The sequence below is a fragment of the Mangifera indica genome, chromosome 5 (genome assembly GCF_011075055.1).
Source record: "Mangifera indica cultivar Alphonso chromosome 5, CATAS_Mindica_2.1, whole genome shotgun sequence".
Classification (NCBI taxonomy): domain Eukaryota; kingdom Viridiplantae; phylum Streptophyta; class Magnoliopsida; order Sapindales; family Anacardiaceae; genus Mangifera; species Mangifera indica.
The window spans coordinates 2,158,323-2,176,871 of record NC_058141.1 but is presented as its reverse complement, the minus strand read 5'-3'; the positions used below and the strand labels follow the sequence as shown (position 1 = coordinate 2,176,871).

The 18,549-nt window shown below is 30.0% G+C and overlaps 1 protein-coding gene across 1 annotated transcript; it reads right to left on the bottom strand.

The window, feature by feature from the left end:
* Positions 1-12,421: 12,421 nt before the first annotated feature.
* On the bottom strand, positions 12,422-13,006 carry LOC123217696 (21 kDa protein-like). The gene has a single exon (XM_044638798.1). It carries the CDS (start codon positions 13,004-13,006, stop codon positions 12,422-12,424), a length of 585 nt encoding a protein of 194 aa, XP_044494733.1.
* Between the last annotated feature and the right edge of the window lie 5,543 nt (positions 13,007-18,549).

Here is an 18,549-nt window from a genome sequence, read left to right as displayed (position 1 = left end):
ATGTTGTTTTTTTATTATATTTCTTGTTTTTTAATATTTTTTTACAATGTTCACCATAATTGTAATTATGAGCTCTCCTAAAGTTGGGCATTTCATACCCTTGGGATGGTTTAATGAATATTGGTTTCGTTATCAAAGAAAAGTGTATTAAAAGAAATGCATTGATTTTGGGTTGGTATGGCCAAGGTCCATTGATGTGGCTTTGTTTTAATGGGAGTGTAGAATGCCTTCTTTCTTTGTTGTCTCTTCTGGAAACTAAATCTCATGTATATGTTATGGTTTTCTTTAATGACTTGTATTTGCATAAGTAGAAGTACTGTTTGTTAAGATTGATTTTACAATTTGAATCCATTTTTGAGGTAGTTCTTAGTAATTTGGTGCGCAAAATAAATAGATGTTGATTATGTTTTAGGCACAAGTTTTCAACGAATTAACTTCAAGAGAATTTGATTTTTTATGAGTCTATTCAATTCTTCCTTTTTTATCCTAAGTCTAGTATACTTGTCTTCAAGGCTTTGTATATTAAATTTGAATAACATTGTCATTCATTTGGTAGAATGTTGTTTACTTATGATTACAAGTTTTTATTCTTTGACTTCTCATAAAGCTCTATGTGAATCTATCTAAATGGAAAAGATTTGTTGAACTGTCAATTTTTTCTTACATGCTTAGTATGCTTATTGAGAAGCTATTGGGCCGAGCTTTATTTGGACAACTTATGTACATAATTACTTATTTGGCTTGGCTTTTTTCTTGATTCATTATTTATATGTAACTTTCATTAACTTAGTTGGATCATAACTTTCTAATATGTAATATCTCTTGAAGGTGTATGCAATGTGAAATTAAATATACGTAGTTATTATAATCCTAGCTATATATAAATGACAAATATATATATGTATAGGTTAATCTCTTTAATTAATGGGCAAAGCAAATGCAATTATTGTGGTCAAGTGCACAAGTATTCCCCAAAAAATCTGAACAAGTACACTAAAAAATCATTTGTTTAGGAGTAAGAAAAATCCTCTAAATACTATGAATAAAATAGACCCCAAGTAGAAAATATTGAATCATAATGTTGTTGAAGGAGATACTACAGCTAGTAATGTAAACTTGAGAAAATTTGATCAACTTTCATTGAGGAAAACCATAAGAAAAATAATTATAATGGATCAACTTGCTTTTAAGTTTGTTGAGGGGGAAGGTTTTAGGGTTTTTTGCAGGGAAATACAACCTAGATTTCAAGTTCCATCTCATACTACAATCAGTAGAGATTCTTATGAGATTTTCATAGAGAAACAGTGAAAGTTAAAAAGAATCATAAAAAATAACTGTAATAGGATTTCTCTTACCACTGACACATGAACATCTTTACTAAAGATTAATTATATGTGCATCACATGTCATTTCATTGATAATAATTGGCAATTGCATAAGAAAATTTTGAATTTTTTCCCATCACTAATTACACTAGTCAATCAAGAATACAATTGAAAAATGTTTGCTTAAATGGAAAATTAAATAAGTCATGGCTATCACAGTTGATAATGTCAAGTCTAATGATGTTGCTATGGAAAGAATAAAATAAACAATTGTGGTGGAAGTGATTTAGGTGGACAATATTTGCACTTGCGATGTGTTCCCTACATTTTTCTTCAACGGCATGGAAAATGAAAGAAAAATGTGACAAGTATTGGAGAAATCCAAGAAAACTAAATGTTTTGTTGTTTTTTATTGTAGTTTTTTATCATTGACACAAACTTGAATATGTGAATTTTGGGATTTCTCAATTGTATGATGATGATACGGCTACTTTAGCCCAATATAAGGTGAAATCAGCTTTGAATGATTTGTTTGATGAGTACAAAAGGCCAATTAAGCATACAAGTGCAACTATTATAAGTTTTTTATTTAAGTCAATAAATTAAGACTTAAAAAGGATTAAGAAAAGATTTATTTCTTAAAAATCTATTTAAGAAGCATAAGGCCAGCCAAAGTACTATGGAAAACAAAACTGAACTAGATAAGTGTTCAGATGAGGATTTTGAAGAAGATGGTGTTTCTTTTGACATTTTGGCTTGGTGGAAACTAAATAGCTCTTGATTTTCGACTATTGCCTGAATTGCTCGAGATGTATTGGTAATTCCTATCTCCACAGTTGCGTCTAAGTCTGCATTTAGTATAGGAGGTCACATTCTTGATTCCTTTACGACACCTTTATCTCCAAAGATTTTACAAGCTCTCATATGAATAGAAGATTGGCTTCATCACGTCTCTAAAGGTAATATAGATGAATCACTCAAAGATGTAGAAAAGTTGGATAAAGGTACATGCCACTTCCTTCAAATATATCATTTTAATTACATTTTTTTACGCTTATACCTTAATATGATTTATAATTTAAATTCTATTGTCTTTCTAATAGATATCACTAAGTTCTCAATAAATGATTTTGGTGCATGATCTGAAATAGATATTTAAAAGTATATCTTCAATAAAACAAGGTACTTCTTTCAATAACACATATTTGACTATGAATTTTAATTGATTATACATTCATCAATAACACATGTCAGAACTTTTCCTATTCCATTTTCATGTCAATGTTTTGCTTGCAATTTTGTTTTATTTATTAGGCTTTAAGCTATCTCAACATCAAGAGCTTGCTAGATTTGACTTGCTAAACAATTACAGACATGATTAAATGCAAAACTCCATAGGAGATTTGCGAAACATTCAACATTATGTAATTGCATTATTTTACTTGCTTTGGATATGTGTTTACGTAAACTTGTTTTGTAAATGAATAATGGTTATTTGGCTACTTGGTTTTGAACTATACTTTAAACTATGGTGTTTGTGCAAGGGAGATTCACAAACAATGTTTATGTAGTATTTATTTAGTATTCTAAATTAGAGGGTATTGAATATGATGTTGTTATTATAAATTATAAATTATGTTGTGTTTGTGGCGTTATTATTATAAATTAAACATGTTATGTTTGTATTATTAAATTTTACATTTTCCTATTCCATTTTCATGTCAATGTTTTGCTTGCAATTTTGTTTTATTTATTAGGCTTTAAGCTATCTCAACATCAAGAGCTTGCTAGATTTGACTTGCTAAACAATTACAGACATGATTAAATGCAAAACTCCATAGGAGATTTGCAAAACATTCAACATTATGTAATTGCATTATTTTACTTGCTTTGGATATGTGTTTACGTAAACTTGTTTTGTAAATGAATAATGGTTATTTGGCTACTTGGTTTTGAACTATACTTTAAACTATGGTGTTTGTGCAAGGGAGATTCACAAACAATGTTTATGTAGTATTTATTTAGTATTCTAAATTAGAGGGTATTGAATATGATGTTGTTATTATAAATTATAAATTATGTTGTGTTTGTGGCGTTATTATTATAAATTAAACATGTTATGTTTGTATTATTAAATTTTACATTTTCCTATTCCATTTTCATGTCAATGTTTTGCTTGCAATTTTGTTTTATTTATTAGGCTTTAAGCTATCTCAACATCAAGAGCTTGCTAGATTTGACTTGCTAAACAATTACAGACATGATTAAATGCAAAACTCCATAGGAGATTTGCAAAACATTCAACATTATGTAATTGCATTATTTTACTTGCTTTGGATATGTGTTTACGTAAACTTGTTTTGTAAATGAATAATGGTTATTTGGCTACTTGGTTTTGAACTATACTTTAAACTATGGTGTTTGTGCAAGGGAGATTCACAAACAATGTTTATGTAGTATTTATTTAGTATTCTAAATTAGAGGGTATTGAATATGATGTTGTTATTATAAATTATAAATTATGTTGTGTTTGTGGCGTTATTATTATAAATTAAGCATGTTATGTTTGTATTATTAAATTTTACATTTTCCTATTCCATTTTCATGTCAATGTTTTGCTTGCAATTTTGTTTTATTTATTAGGCTTTAAGCTATCTCAACATCAAGAGCTTGCTAGATTTGACTTGCTAAACAATTACAGACATGATTAAATGCAAAACTCCATAGGAGATTTGCAAAACATTCAACATTATGTAATTGCATTATTTTACTTGCTTTGGATATGTGTTTACGTAAACTTGTTTTGTAAATGAATAATGGTTATTTGGCTACTTGGTTTTGAACTATACTTTAAACTATGGTGTTTGTGCAAGGGAGATTCACAAACAATGTTTATGTAGTATTTATTTAGTATTCTAAATTAGAGGGTATTGAATATGATGTTGTTATTATAAATTATAAATTATGTTGTGTTTGTGGCGTTATTATTATAAATTAAGCATGTTATGTTTGTATTATTAAATTTTACAGATGGAAGACATCAATGATGAGTTTCCACTAATTATGTATTTTGATCATGGTCATTATTCATTTATTTTTTCTTGAATACGAAATAGTGAAAGTGAATGATTTTTATTCGGTTTTAAACATAAATCAAACCGTTCCAAATTGTATATTTTTAATTTGGTTTGGTTGGAAATTTTTTCAAACTATTTTTTTAGTTTAGGTTGAAAAATATCATAAACTACTTCAAATCGGACTGCACACGCCACCCCTAAACAAGACCCAAATGAAGAATTCTTGAAGATTTGAAGAAAAGCTTAAGTTTAGGCAAATATGTTTGTAATGTTGAAGCATTCATTAGCTTTGATTAGAATATATATTTGTATGTGAAAGTTCTCTAAAAAACTTGTTTTCCTATCTGTCACACTTTGGGGTTAAAGTGTCATTTTTCAAACCTAATGACTTAAACCAATTTTTTTTCAAATTTCAATGACCTATTTGAAATTATGAAGTTTTATAAACTAAAATGTCAAATCGCAATTTACAGTTTGAATAAATTTTCTAAAAATAGGTTAAATTGACATTTTACATAAGTTTCAAAATTTTGGGTTAAAATGTTGTTTGTCAAACTTATTGAGTTAAGTAAAATTTTTTATTAAATTTTAATAAATCATTTGAAATTACGACGTTTTGTGGACTAAAATTTCATATCTCAAAGTTGGTTTTGAAAGAGTTTTCCAAAGTGGGTTAAATTTTCATATTTTAAAGTTTCAAAGTTTCAAAGGGAAATTGCAAAATTTCAAAATTTACGGGGTAAAATATAATAAAATTTGATTAACCAAATTAGACTAGCTAAATTTTTTAATGGTAGCTTTCGGATTATTTAGAAGCCATGTATGTTGGCTTTTAGAAATCTAGTCGATCGAATTTCTTCAGGTCGATCGAATTGTGCTATGAATTTTCTAATAGCTAGTGTCACGTGGATGTCATGGAAGTATCATGTCATATTCAGTTAACCAAATTACATCTAGTCGATCAAATTTTGTATTTTCTGAAAAATTAAAATGGTTAGTTTGTATACAACGGTAACATTTTTTATTTTCCCTTATATAAACTCAATAAAATCCACTTGGAAATGACTTTTGCCACCAAGAACTTTCATACATTTGAGAGCAAATCATTTTTTAGCTATTCATTTGGAAATCTTACTTTTTTAATCAAAACTTTTGCTTATGCATTTTCTTGATTTCAATTATATTTGGTTATACTAAGCTTAAATTTTCATATACACTCTTTGAGAGAGATTATATTTCGAATTCATATAAATTTGTATTATAAGAGAGTGGGTTTCACTCTTATTGAGGCTAGAAAAGATTTTTAGTAAGAGAAATTAAGTTCTAACACTTGTAAAGATTCATAATACCTTAAAAATTATTTATATTGTGAAAAAAAGCTTGGTTAGGGAACTAAAGATTAGTGGAATACTCCAAGGGAGATAGTTTGGAGGAGTGGACGTAGGCCGAGTTGTATCTAACCACTACACATTGTGCGTTTGATTTTCTCTTCTCTTAAACCTATATTTTGTATTATATGTTTTTTGATTGTGTTGATTATTTAAAATATTTTTTTAACATTGTTATAAATTGCATTAAAAATAGTCAACATTTTTTAAGTTACATAAATTGGTTTAATTCTTATATTTGGTAAAAAAGTGTTTTAAATTGTTTAATTCACCCCCCTTAAGTTATTTGATCCTTCAATTTACTGTACATTCAAGCACAAAAAAAATGTCCCTAATTCATTGTACAAGCAAGAACAAAAAATTTTATCCCTAAATGTGTTTTCTTTTTAAGAAATGTAATTTATTTATGGACAAAAAAAATTCTATCCCAAAATGTGCATCATTTTTTGACGAAACATTATATCGTCCACAATAATTGGTTATTAAGGATGATTTTCTTTTTCATGGGCATTATTTTTTGGTAAAATATATTTTTTGATGATTTGATCTTTTTTGATGATTTAATCTTTTATGATAATTGACTTTTTTGGACAAATGTTTGATTTTTTGAAACAAAAAAATTCGTCACCCCTTCTAAAATTTGTTGAAGTGAGCTTTGTAGTCTTCCCAGGAGGAAAAAACTTTATCAAAAATGCCTACGACAAGGCTTGCACAGATACAGATGTTCTCGGAGGTTTCAAAACTAACCATATTGCCACTTGATCTCTAAGTGAGAAAGGGAATAACCTCAACTTGATAGCCTCATCCAAAACACCATTTAACTTGAACGTATCACAGATTTGCGTGAATTTGGATAATTACCCTATGGATCTTCTATTGTCGCTCTTCTAAACTACCTTTGTTGTATCATCTGAATAACAGACAACTTGATTTCAAAATTATTAGTTGCTATGAGTGGTTAACTACACTCAAGAAACCATCTGGTGCTAAAGGTACAACATAGTCCTAATGTGCATGTTGCTCGTTCTCCATATCTACTTCAATATATTCTTCTTCTTGTTCCTACTTGCTCCTTCGTAGGTGCTTGAGATTTTTTTCGATTTTGGGATCAAAGTCTAATGCTTTGGAGGTTTTTGACCTGGTCATAAACTAATCGGTACCTGCAAGAAAAATCAAGAGTGATCAAACTTGAAAATAAAAACAAAGAGAAAATAAAATTTAAAATTGTAAAAAATAAATCCCTGGACTAATAAGATCACAAATTATACTAATATTAACTACCTCAATTTTCAACAATGACATCGAAAACTTGTTCTCACTTACAAGTATATTAGTTGTCAAATAAAATAATAGATATCAATATCACATAAATTATAAGTTAATTACTAGTTTGTTTTATAACGTGTATTAGCTAAGAAACCAAATTTCAGTGTTGTGAAAATAACTATGTTAACTACCAAACTAACAAATCGTTGAATTCATTGTCCAACTAGTCTATGTTGTCTAACTTATCTATGAATGGATTCAAGGAGTTCAAATTTCACTAACGATCTCACATAACTTGTAATGTTGTCGCACACTCTTAACGAAGAATATTTTTGTAGAATTCAAAAACTTGGATTTTGAAAATGAATATATATATATATATATATATATATATATATATATATATATATATATATATATATATAACACCCTAGTTTGGGAGCATACCCCTAGGAATAATTATCTCAAGATGACGTATTACTTGCGGATACTTAAAATAAAATAATACTGAAAAAACACAATTTAATGTTCATGAAGAATAATCACTATGCCTTTATTAAAAATAAATAAGCGTGCCAAAAATGTTCGAAAAATAAATTCAGTAATTACAAGTAATACTATTAATCCCAATGTGCATAAGGCTCATAAAGTAATGGATGTGATAATAAAATAAAATAAAAAATTACTATAGCCAAATTTGCAATTCAGTTTGTTCATTGACTCGCCTTCCCGTCTGTATCCTTGTTTCTCCTACCTACAACATCCAATAATAAATATGTTAGTTGTAATACTCAGTAGACATTTATAGTATACATGATATTTCTCATGAATATTCTCGATAGCGTCTCACCATCACACGGATCCTTAATGCAATCGACTAAACACTCGTCTCAGATGCCTCCTACACCTTCATATTTAATGGGGTATCCGTCTCAAATAGCTTTTACATCCATATTCATTAAATTTGGACATCCATCTCAAGTGTCAATTACACCCCCTTCGTAAAAATAACTCAATGAGACGTCCGTCTTAGACGGTCATTGCCAATTAATTTAATTTCACTTCACTTTTCGAAGCTGAGTCATCTCATCAATTAGCTTATGTATTCCCAAGACCAAGACATCTTATCAGCTTATCTCTAAGAGGACTCATAATTGTCTATGCTCATAATCCTGTCCATTTTTTTGATTCCAGTCCTTTACAAACCCTTACTGACATCAATCCCATTCGCACGTTTATGAATATCATGAAAATTACCCTCCCCGGATTCAACACACACGTGATATGCTTGTCATGGGTGCAATTATGGGTTGTCGAAGTATAATTTAAATGAAGCAAGTGCACTATATCATTCATGGATGCACACATAGCCTATCAACCCAGGCAGAAACATATTTGGCATTCAACTGTGCGTTAATGAAATTTTCCCACAAAATCTCGCCTCTCCCAGACGCATAAAGGCAACCAGCCGGAGTTCGTGCGCGTCGCTCGCCTATCGGCAGGACACTCGCCGGACGTGCGCACTGCACGTCCGGCGTTTGTATGCTGCAAACCAGCTCTTGGTGGCGCCGACGGTGCTCCAAACAAGACATAGCCACTAACCTCCCGAAAGCATCATATTCACAGCAACCATTATCTTTCATATATGAGAATACACCACTACAACGGCCATAATCCATGTGATTTTAAGATTCCAGAAACATAAATATGCTAACACCATTATATGTATGATCCTCAAGCCTATGAACTACGCATACACAACGTACCAGATTTTAAATCACAAAAAATCATTAGGCAGAAAACAAAGGTGGATGGCATACCTCTCCTCCGGCGATTACGAGGAGTTCGCGTGGCAACGGTCTCCCCGACAACTTCCTTTCCTTTCGGCGCACTGAAGGCTCCGTTCTCTCTCCTTTTGCGTAAATGGAAGCCAAGGTATTACAAGTCAGGAGACAAAATAAGTACTAAAAGACTCCACCAAAGGTCTGTCAATATTGACTATCTTGAAATTGTATGAAAGGTTTTGGTTTTGCGGGAATGGGATCTCAATGCTGGCAGAGCGTGATGGGCACCAAAAGGTAAGCTGATATGTTTTTCAAGGTTCTTTTAAAAATTCCCGTTTGGCTTGGAAGGAAGGAGATAATTTGACAGATGTACCAACTCGTTGCATGGTTAATGGATATATCGTCGGATCAATTATTAATTTTTTTCAATCTTTTCCCACGCAATTCCCTCTCTTGTCTACTGTTAACTTTGGCGAAATTCGGCATTTATGCTCATTCCATGCAAGGTTTATGGGAACGGGATATTTTGATTTTCAAAATAATAAAATCATACTTATATAAGCATATGCAAAGATATATATATATATATATATATATATATATATATATATATATATATATATATATATCCAAATACCCTGACATACATAATCTCGGAATTCGGGTACACACATACAATTAAACCAAAATTTGAATAGTAACATATAATATCGAATAATAGAAAAATGATTGAAATGTCCTTTATGCTCACTCGAGGGTTTACAATATATATATTGAAACTTGTTCATAATTGAGTTTACTTTTCTTTTTATACAATTATTTTATTATTTTATTATATAACTACAGTATTTCTCACTATAAATATAAGATTTCCAATTAAATTTTAGAAGTAATGTTCTAGTTTTGATTAATTTGAAAATGAATATAATTTAAATAATATATGTATATATATATTCTTATGTTTAGCCTAGCACAGCATGACTCAAGGCTTCTTGATTCTTCTTTAACAAGTTCCAACCCTCTTAAAACAGCATCGGCATCGTCGCCACATCAAACTCTAAATTTGGCAGACAAGTCATTGGATTTGGCTACAACTATCCATAGGATAAACCAAACTTAGAGTTTGTTGATTTAAATGAGTATAACATTTTTAAGGTAGAACGAACTTCAAGTCATTCCAGAGATTCATTGTTGATGAGTCTACTCAAATATCTATATTCCTATAAATTACAAGTCATATTCCAGGCACATCAGCTTCTATCATTTATCCATATTTATCAATATTTCAATTTAAAATGTGTTATGTCATCCATTCTCAATCACAAACAACACAATTAAGAATCATTATAAATGCACAAAATCCATCCATCTAACATGCTTCATAATTCGCTCAACAATTTCTAGACCTTACATTATCGCCAAGCAAAAGGGTTTGTTGCAAAAACCATCATCGAAACCATCAGAAAATAGAACCCGATCGCCAAATTTTTGGCCTCAATAGGCACAAATTATCTCTCTCACAATCTGAAATAATGTCAAACTCTCAATAGATAATGATGAATACCAAAGTATCCCCTGATACAAAGGGCACATTATCTATCTTATCCATGCACAATTGTTGATCAAGTCAATTTTTATAGTTTCTTGAACACTTAGCTAATTTCCAAGTATAACCACACATTTAACTCATAAAAGTAATAATTGATCTTAAAACGTGCTTGTGAGTGTTAAATAGATTTTGCAATAAATTTCAACCAGCTTCACTAATACTATGAAAGAAATTAAAACCTAAAAGTTGCTAATAGATTTAGTTTCGACTCTCTTACATGATATATAGTAAGTGATAGCATCTCATTCTTTCCATTTGTAGTTACAGGGGTAATAACTATCAATGTATTGCACCAACAAGAAGAAAACAAGACTGAGTTGTGATTTTGTGCAAGTAAATAAAAATAAATGTGATTTTGTGCAATAAAAATAAAGATACTGAACAAAATATTTTTAAAGATATTCAGTCCACGACGTGGGAGTATATGTTTACCATTATGATATTTATGTTTATGGAAAATGCAACAAAGTTATGATAGTAATTATAAAAGTGTTGTCATTTTAGCCATGTACAATCTACATTCATTTATAGGTAGCAGAAATGGTTAATTACATAGAATTACTTACTAGATATAATCTAGATCTCAGTGCATACTATAATGGAAGATAGAGATCATCTCATTGACATGGAAGGTAACCTTGTTGTAATTATTATCTCACATTTGTTGGAGATAAGGATAAAACATGATCTGAGATTGAATTTGGCACATTGATGAGATTATGGGACAAGAATTATATTGTCAAATATTGTTCATCTTGTTGTTTCTTATTAAAGAAGTTTTCACCCACATTTTAAGCTAAGTTGTGTTGCGTGTAGATAACATGTTTGATTGTTTCACATTGTTGTTAGCTATTATATAATAGCTAGTAGCATATTTGGGTGTTTCTTTTGTGCGTTTGATTAAAAGGATTCTAACCATATAAAAATTACAATTTCATTTTCAAGGTTTGGCTTCAACTCGATAATCTTGTATAATTTTTTATAACTTTCCTACCAATTTATAAAATTCTCAACTTCCGTCTTGTTTATGAGAACCAAAATTTACTAATGGATTTTTACCTTGCCCTACTGACTCAAGCCAAGCCACATTGCCATAGTGACAAAGTTGTAATTTTCATCCCAAAATTTTCCAGATTTCTTGTTGATTTGATGAGTCTCATCATTTTACAGTTTAGCTTGATCACTCAAGATTAGTTATCATCATTAGCAACAAAGTATGTTTAAAGCAATTCAACCTCATTCACGTAACGCTCTTTTCTTTCTAAACTGTGATTTCATATATCTTACAATAATAAACAGGTAATCATACAAAATTTTGGTCGTACGATAGATAAAACAAGAAACCAGTTCTATTAAAACTAGACCAGGCCAGCTGGTGCAACTAGTTCAACTGTGAACCAATTCTTGATCTGGTTCAATTTGTCTAAAAAATACTGATTTTTGTCATATATATATATCAAAGTGGTCATGGATAATATTAACAAATTATGATTAATTAATTGGTTAAAAGTTAAAAAGTTATTATTGAAAATAAGTAAATATTAATTAGAGAGAAAAGTTATTTAAAATAAATAAATATTAATTAGAGAAAATAATTTAATTAAATTGATTTTAGTGGGTTACAATAAGTTAATTATTCAGTGTTTTTAATAGAAGAATGCTAGATAAGTGATATTAGGCCATTGTATTTAAATATATTAAAATTTAATTACTATATAAATTATCTAATTAAATCGGTTGAAATATAAATTAATAAAATAATTAATTTTATTATTGGTCGCTTTTAAAAACATCGTTAAAAACCATCGGTCATGATTGATTTGTGATCGTTAAAGATTGACATGGGCCCCAGAGATCAACCGTATTCGGTTCCTACCGAAGCCAAGCATGTGATTGATAGTGTCATTTATTGTTTTTCATTCTTTATTTATAATTTCAATGTTCATAATCAAAAATTATTAACTCTCCAACATCAACTTGTTACTTTGTCACTGTAACATTCAACCAAGCCAAGTGCAATGGCAGTAAATTTTCTCACATAGTCAGCCCTAGCGATGACATCCTCCTTCAGCGGCCCGTCCGGCACATCATCGAAGGTGTCAGCACAACCAGAATGACAAATGGACGCATCAGTAATCCAATTCTGCACATTAAACAACAAATACCGGAGCCTTTCCTTGGAGCTCCCGGCCGCGCCCAGATCGCGCATCTGTTTCAGCGATTTCTGGATATCGTCCACAGCGCCATCATCTCCACCAATAAAATCGAGACAGAGTTGGAGAGACCGTGCCATTCTAGGATCGTACTTGTGGTCAGCATCGCGGCTGAGGTTGGCCAAGTAGGAAGCCATCGTTTTGACCTTCTCCAAGCTGACGCCGATGGCGACAATGGACAGCTTTGCTAGGTCCCCGTTGACGGATCTAGAGTAGGGTTTCAAGGAGGCGTGGCAGAGGTCGGAGTAGGTAGTGCATTTGCAGCTGGAGCGGATGAAATCTGAACCATTGGTTAGTGGTTGGGAGCCGGGGCTGAGGCTGGGGATGAAATCAACGGATGGCATTGCGTTGAGATTAAGGGCTGAGACTAAACGGAGGTTAAATAAAAAGAGAAGAGGGAGAAGGAAAAGAGGACGTGAAGTGTTTTTGTTCATGGCTGTGTTTTATTTTTGGTGTGAGACAGAGAGAGTGGTGAGTTTCTATGGGGAAGGATTCACGTTCAAATAGTGGAAAACTGATGAATGGAATGACAATTTTGTCCTTGGATATTAAACGGCATTGGAAGATTTTTTTTTTTTTGGGGTAAGTTAAAATATTGTCTGGATCTTATACCAGAAACCATTTATTATAATAAATTTTATTTTAAATATATATATTTTTTCAGTGAATAAAATTGCTAACATATGAAAAAATATGTTTTTTTATGTATACATGTGTGATAATTTGCAAATAATAATATATAAAATATTATAAAATCATAAACAAAGAGTTGCCATTTTGGCAAATAAAATGTGAAAAATTGTATTTTTAGATATTAACGATTATATGTACTGTTTTTTAGTAAAATAATTAATTAGTTTCCTGATTAGCATTGATTCTCTGATATTATATATTAATTTCCTATTAATATTAATGTAATAATAAATTTGCATTAATTTCCCATTTAGTATTAGATTTATGTGACATCAAATATTTATGGGAAATTAAATTAAATACCCATTTTACCTTTTTATTAAGCAAAAATACTCATTTTTCTTATTTCTAAGCAAAAATATCTATTTTTCCTATTCCTAAGTAAAAATGTCCTAAATATTTTTTAAAATACCAAAACTACCCTTCACTACATTTATATAAACTCTCTCACTCTCACTCTCATTACATATACTTTGTATATCAGTCAAATACTCATTTTCACTTTCATTTTTACTCAGTATCAATTATTGCGGGTTTGTTCGAAAGAAAGAAGTTGTATTTCTAAATTCAAATCGAAAAAAGTCAATTTATGAGAAAAAAATATTTATACTAATCTTAACTCAAAATTTAATTTTATTTGTTAAATCTAGTTCATATATCATGTAAAGGGGGCATTTGGATAATTGATAATAATTTAGGGGTGAAATAAAATGTTAGAAAATTATGAGGGTCATTTTGATATTACACAATATAAGAAGGATTTAAATAACATGTTAAAAATAGATAAATGCATTTTGAAACAAGACAACATACAAGGGTGTTAAATGAAATGTTAGATAATTATGGGGGGTAAAAAAATTTTAGAAAAATATAGAGGTATTTTGATATTAAATATTTTAAGAACGTTTTAAATGGAAAATAAGGAATAGATAGATGTATTTTAATATAAGAAAACAAATAAAGGTGTTAAATAAAATGTTAGATAATTATAAGGGGGTTAAAAAAATATTAGAAAAATATATGGGGTTTTTTGATATTAAATAGTGTAAACCGGTTTTAAATGATATATTATAAGTAGATAGATACATTTTCATATAAGACAACATGTGAGGTTTTATACGAAATATTAGATAATTATAGGGGGTTAATAGAAATGTTGAAAAAATATTGGGGTAATTTGATATTAAATATTGTAAGATAGTTTTAAATGATATGTTAAAAGTTGATAAATGCATTTCCATAGAAAACAACATGTGAGGCTGTTATGTGAAATGTCGCATAATTATGAGGGTAAATGAAATGTTACAAAATATGATGGGTGTTTTGGTATTAAACATTGTGAGAATGTTTTAAATAAAATGTTAGGAATAGATTGATGCATTTTGATAAAAGACAACATTTTTTATATCAGACAACATACAAGGGTGTTAAATAAAATGTTAGATAATTATAAGGGTTAAATAAAAAGTTAGAAAAATATAGCATTTTTTATATTAAACATTGTAAATAAGTTTTAAATGATATGTTATGAGTAGATAGATGTATTTCCATACAAAGTAATATGTGAAGGTGTTATATGAAATGTTAGATAATTATAGGGGAATAATTGAAATGCTAAAATAATATGAAGGTATTTTGATATTAAACATTCTAAAACTGTTTTAAATGACATGTTATAAGTAGGTTCAGACATTTTGAGAAATTACAAGTGGCACATATATTAATAAATGGTTATTGTGGTTTTTTTTTTTTTTTATAAATGTTTAATTTTTCCCAAAAATTTGTTATTGTAGGATTCATAATTATAATGAGTGGTTATGCCTCAGTTCGTTTTCAAGGAGAATGAATTCAACATGATGACAATATAATAAAATATGTTGGAGGATGTAAACAACTGATTAAAATTCCTTCTGGAACAATATCTGATAAATTTATTCAACTTTTGAAAAAGCATTGTGGTGTTGATCTAATAAAAAACTACCTTCAACTATCTATGAAACCAAGAAAAATTGAGCTCGACTGTCTTGTACAGATCCAAAATGATGAAGGTGTCTAAGGTCTTATTGATATGTCTTAATACTTGCAGGAATATATTCTTGTTTTTGTTATATGTACCCCAATTGAAGGACAAGAAGAGGAAGAAAAAGAAAAAGAAATTAGTGAAGTGAAAAAAGAATATGATTTGGAAGGTTTGATTGATTTCAGTAACGATACATTGTATATTGCAAACTCATGAGCTCATGGAGAGAAAGATAGAGTTCCCCGACTGGGGTGACTTTGAGGAGAACGACATGACTGATATTCTTCTTGATAAGGTAGAGTCCAAGCGTATACCATCTATTACTAGGGGTATAAATAGTTGTAGCATGAAGATTTTTTTCAGAAATGACCAAAATTTGAAAAACAGAATTCAAATTCAAATTCTATACGTTGAAATATCTTAGAATGTCAACAATTGAAAAATCATTCAAAAATCTGAAAAAAACGTGTTGATATAACCTAAAATTGCAAAAATCAAAAAAACAAAATAAAAATTCGAATTTTATATGATGAAATACACTAAAATGTCAATAATAGAAAAATTGCTCAGAAATCCGAAAAAAACATATCTGAATTTTGAAAATTACATCATAAAATATGCCTAGAAAGGCTTAAAAATGAAGAAACAGATGTCAAATTCAAAAACTACATATCGAAAAACTCTAAAACAGGAAAAATTGATATAAAACTTGAAAACTATTCATCGAAAAACCCTAGGTATGCAAAATATCAATTTACCCCTTACAAAATTTCTACTCTTAAACAAGTCCAATATTTTTTTGCCCTTTTGTCAATTTTCTAATCTCCTATAGGCCCTATAGTTTTAAAAAAATCAATTCCCCCCAACCCACGGTTTTCATGGATCAACTCACAGTTTTCTATAAAATATAATAGAACCCTTATGGATTTCTCTCTTATCTCCCTGGCCCCTAATAATTTGAAAAAGCTAAATTTGCCCCCTCACATTAGTGATCACTCCTACTCGTGGGAGGTTTCCTTTGGTCTATGGGATATATTGTTCCCACGGACCCCATCACTAGTAGTTCTAACCTATTTTTAGGCCAAAAATCATCATTTCTGTAACCTCTCCTAACCAATAGGTGTGTTACAGAAAAACGGTAAGAGTTTCCCTATTTTAGAGGGCCCGGGGAATATTTTTTCTTTTTAATTATGCCCTATAACACTCCTAATTAGCAATTCACACAAACTAGTCCTACCAACCGACTGGATTTTCATCAACTTAATCACAATTAATAAAATAAGTACATAATAATAACCATCATAAAAATTATCACCCACATAAACTTTATAACCAATTTTCATAACTAACCATATGTATATACATATATAGATATAGCTATACACAATCACATATATATACATATAGGAAACAAAATATATACATATCCACCAATATCTACATCAAGTGTGTCTATATATATAAATATATATTCACATATACATCAAAACATATAAATCAACAAAATTATGGTGTCTTCCTCTCTTAATCTCATGTCTCATTAGTGCTCCCTGAGAACCTTTGTTGTAACTCTTTACCTGTAAAATATTAAATTAAACGGAATAAGCGCCCATGGCTTAGTAAGAAGATCATACTTAATACTCAAAGTATTTCATACCAATACTAATCTCTTTCATACTCATGTGTCTGAGCTATTTACATACAAAATAATTGACATGGAACATGCATTAAACACATATCATAATTCTCTTCTTTCACCCATTTATTCATTTCTTTACTATGCAAATATGATTCACTTGTTATGATTTATGCATATATGAGTGCCATGACTTTTCTATTTTTTGTTCATACATCTTTCTCAACTCTTTATCAGCCACATAGGCTTGCATGCATGATTCTAATGCAAATGACTTTCATAAAATATTTACTAATTCTTTCTTTTTTTTTCAAATATTTTCATTAACCAGTCTAGACTACATATGGTAATACTTGCAGTCACTATACAATGTACAATTCTCTCTTACATGTGCTCATCCTTTTCCTATAAAACCAAGTCTGAGCACCAACAACAATATTGATTGTTTAAAGCTTTGGTGTTTGGTCTTATTTATCAAATTGACAGGTTTTGAGCATGAGTAGATTGGGTGGAGCTGGTGCAGTGGCTCCACTAGTAATAGATATGCCACTGTTATCAGTTGAGGTATGAAACAAATAATTGATTATATATTTGCAGAAGATAAACAATTGCTTGTTTTCTCATGTTCATGTACGAGGGGTATTTTAGGATGACTCTGGTGAAGGTGGAAGAAACCAACCAGCTTGGGAGAAATGGTCAAATGATGGAACAGAAAGGCAAGTAGCAAGATACCAGCAAAAACCCACAAGATTTGGCAGGAGCAACAACAACGAATACCACCAGCAAAAAAAATACAAAGGCTAACACATCAATATTACAAAAAAATAGCCCAACACACAAAGGCTAACACATCGATATCACAAATGGCAGCCCAAATATGAAACAAGCATGCCATAACAAACCACCATCCCACGAGACAGCCCATCCGAAGCTTGGAATGTCTCCAAGGTCTCCTTGACCAAATTAACCTCACCCACCTTACTAAAAGTCACGAGGTTGTGGACAAAATCAAGTTGACTGAATTTTTTCTCTTTCCACCGTTTGTGAAATTTGAAACCTGGGTTGGCCATAGTTGGATAACCTTTTTTTTTTTTTTGTATAGATAATAATTATAATTATAATGTTAAATATTATATGTAATTATTGTTCATAGTTATGTATTTTCAGGCAAAATGGTCACTTAAAGTCAAAATAAGTATTCGTTATTAGGTTGGATTTTATCTTGATCAAATTTGAATAAAATACAGTATAAGATCAATTTAAATATAAAAAAATCAATCAAAGATCGGTTCGAAATCAACGAGGGATTTGAACTCAACTCAAAAATAGTTTTATTTTAGATTATAATTTGGTTGAAAAATGGTTTGAATAAGTTTGATTTGGAAAATTGAACAGAAAAACAGTTTATGATTTACAATCTAGTTTGAGTTTAAATGGAACAAGACTAAACATTAAACTTAGGTGCAAGTCTTATGCCACAACAAATATGTAAAAGGTTGGATATGTGAGAACTTAAACCCTTAATAGTCACTTTATAA

Excerpts from the sequence above, each read along its gene's own strand:
- LOC123217696 (XM_044638798.1), bottom strand. The coding sequence starts at position 13,006 with ATGCCATCCGTTGATTTCATCCCCAGCCTCAGCCCCGGCTCCCAACCA.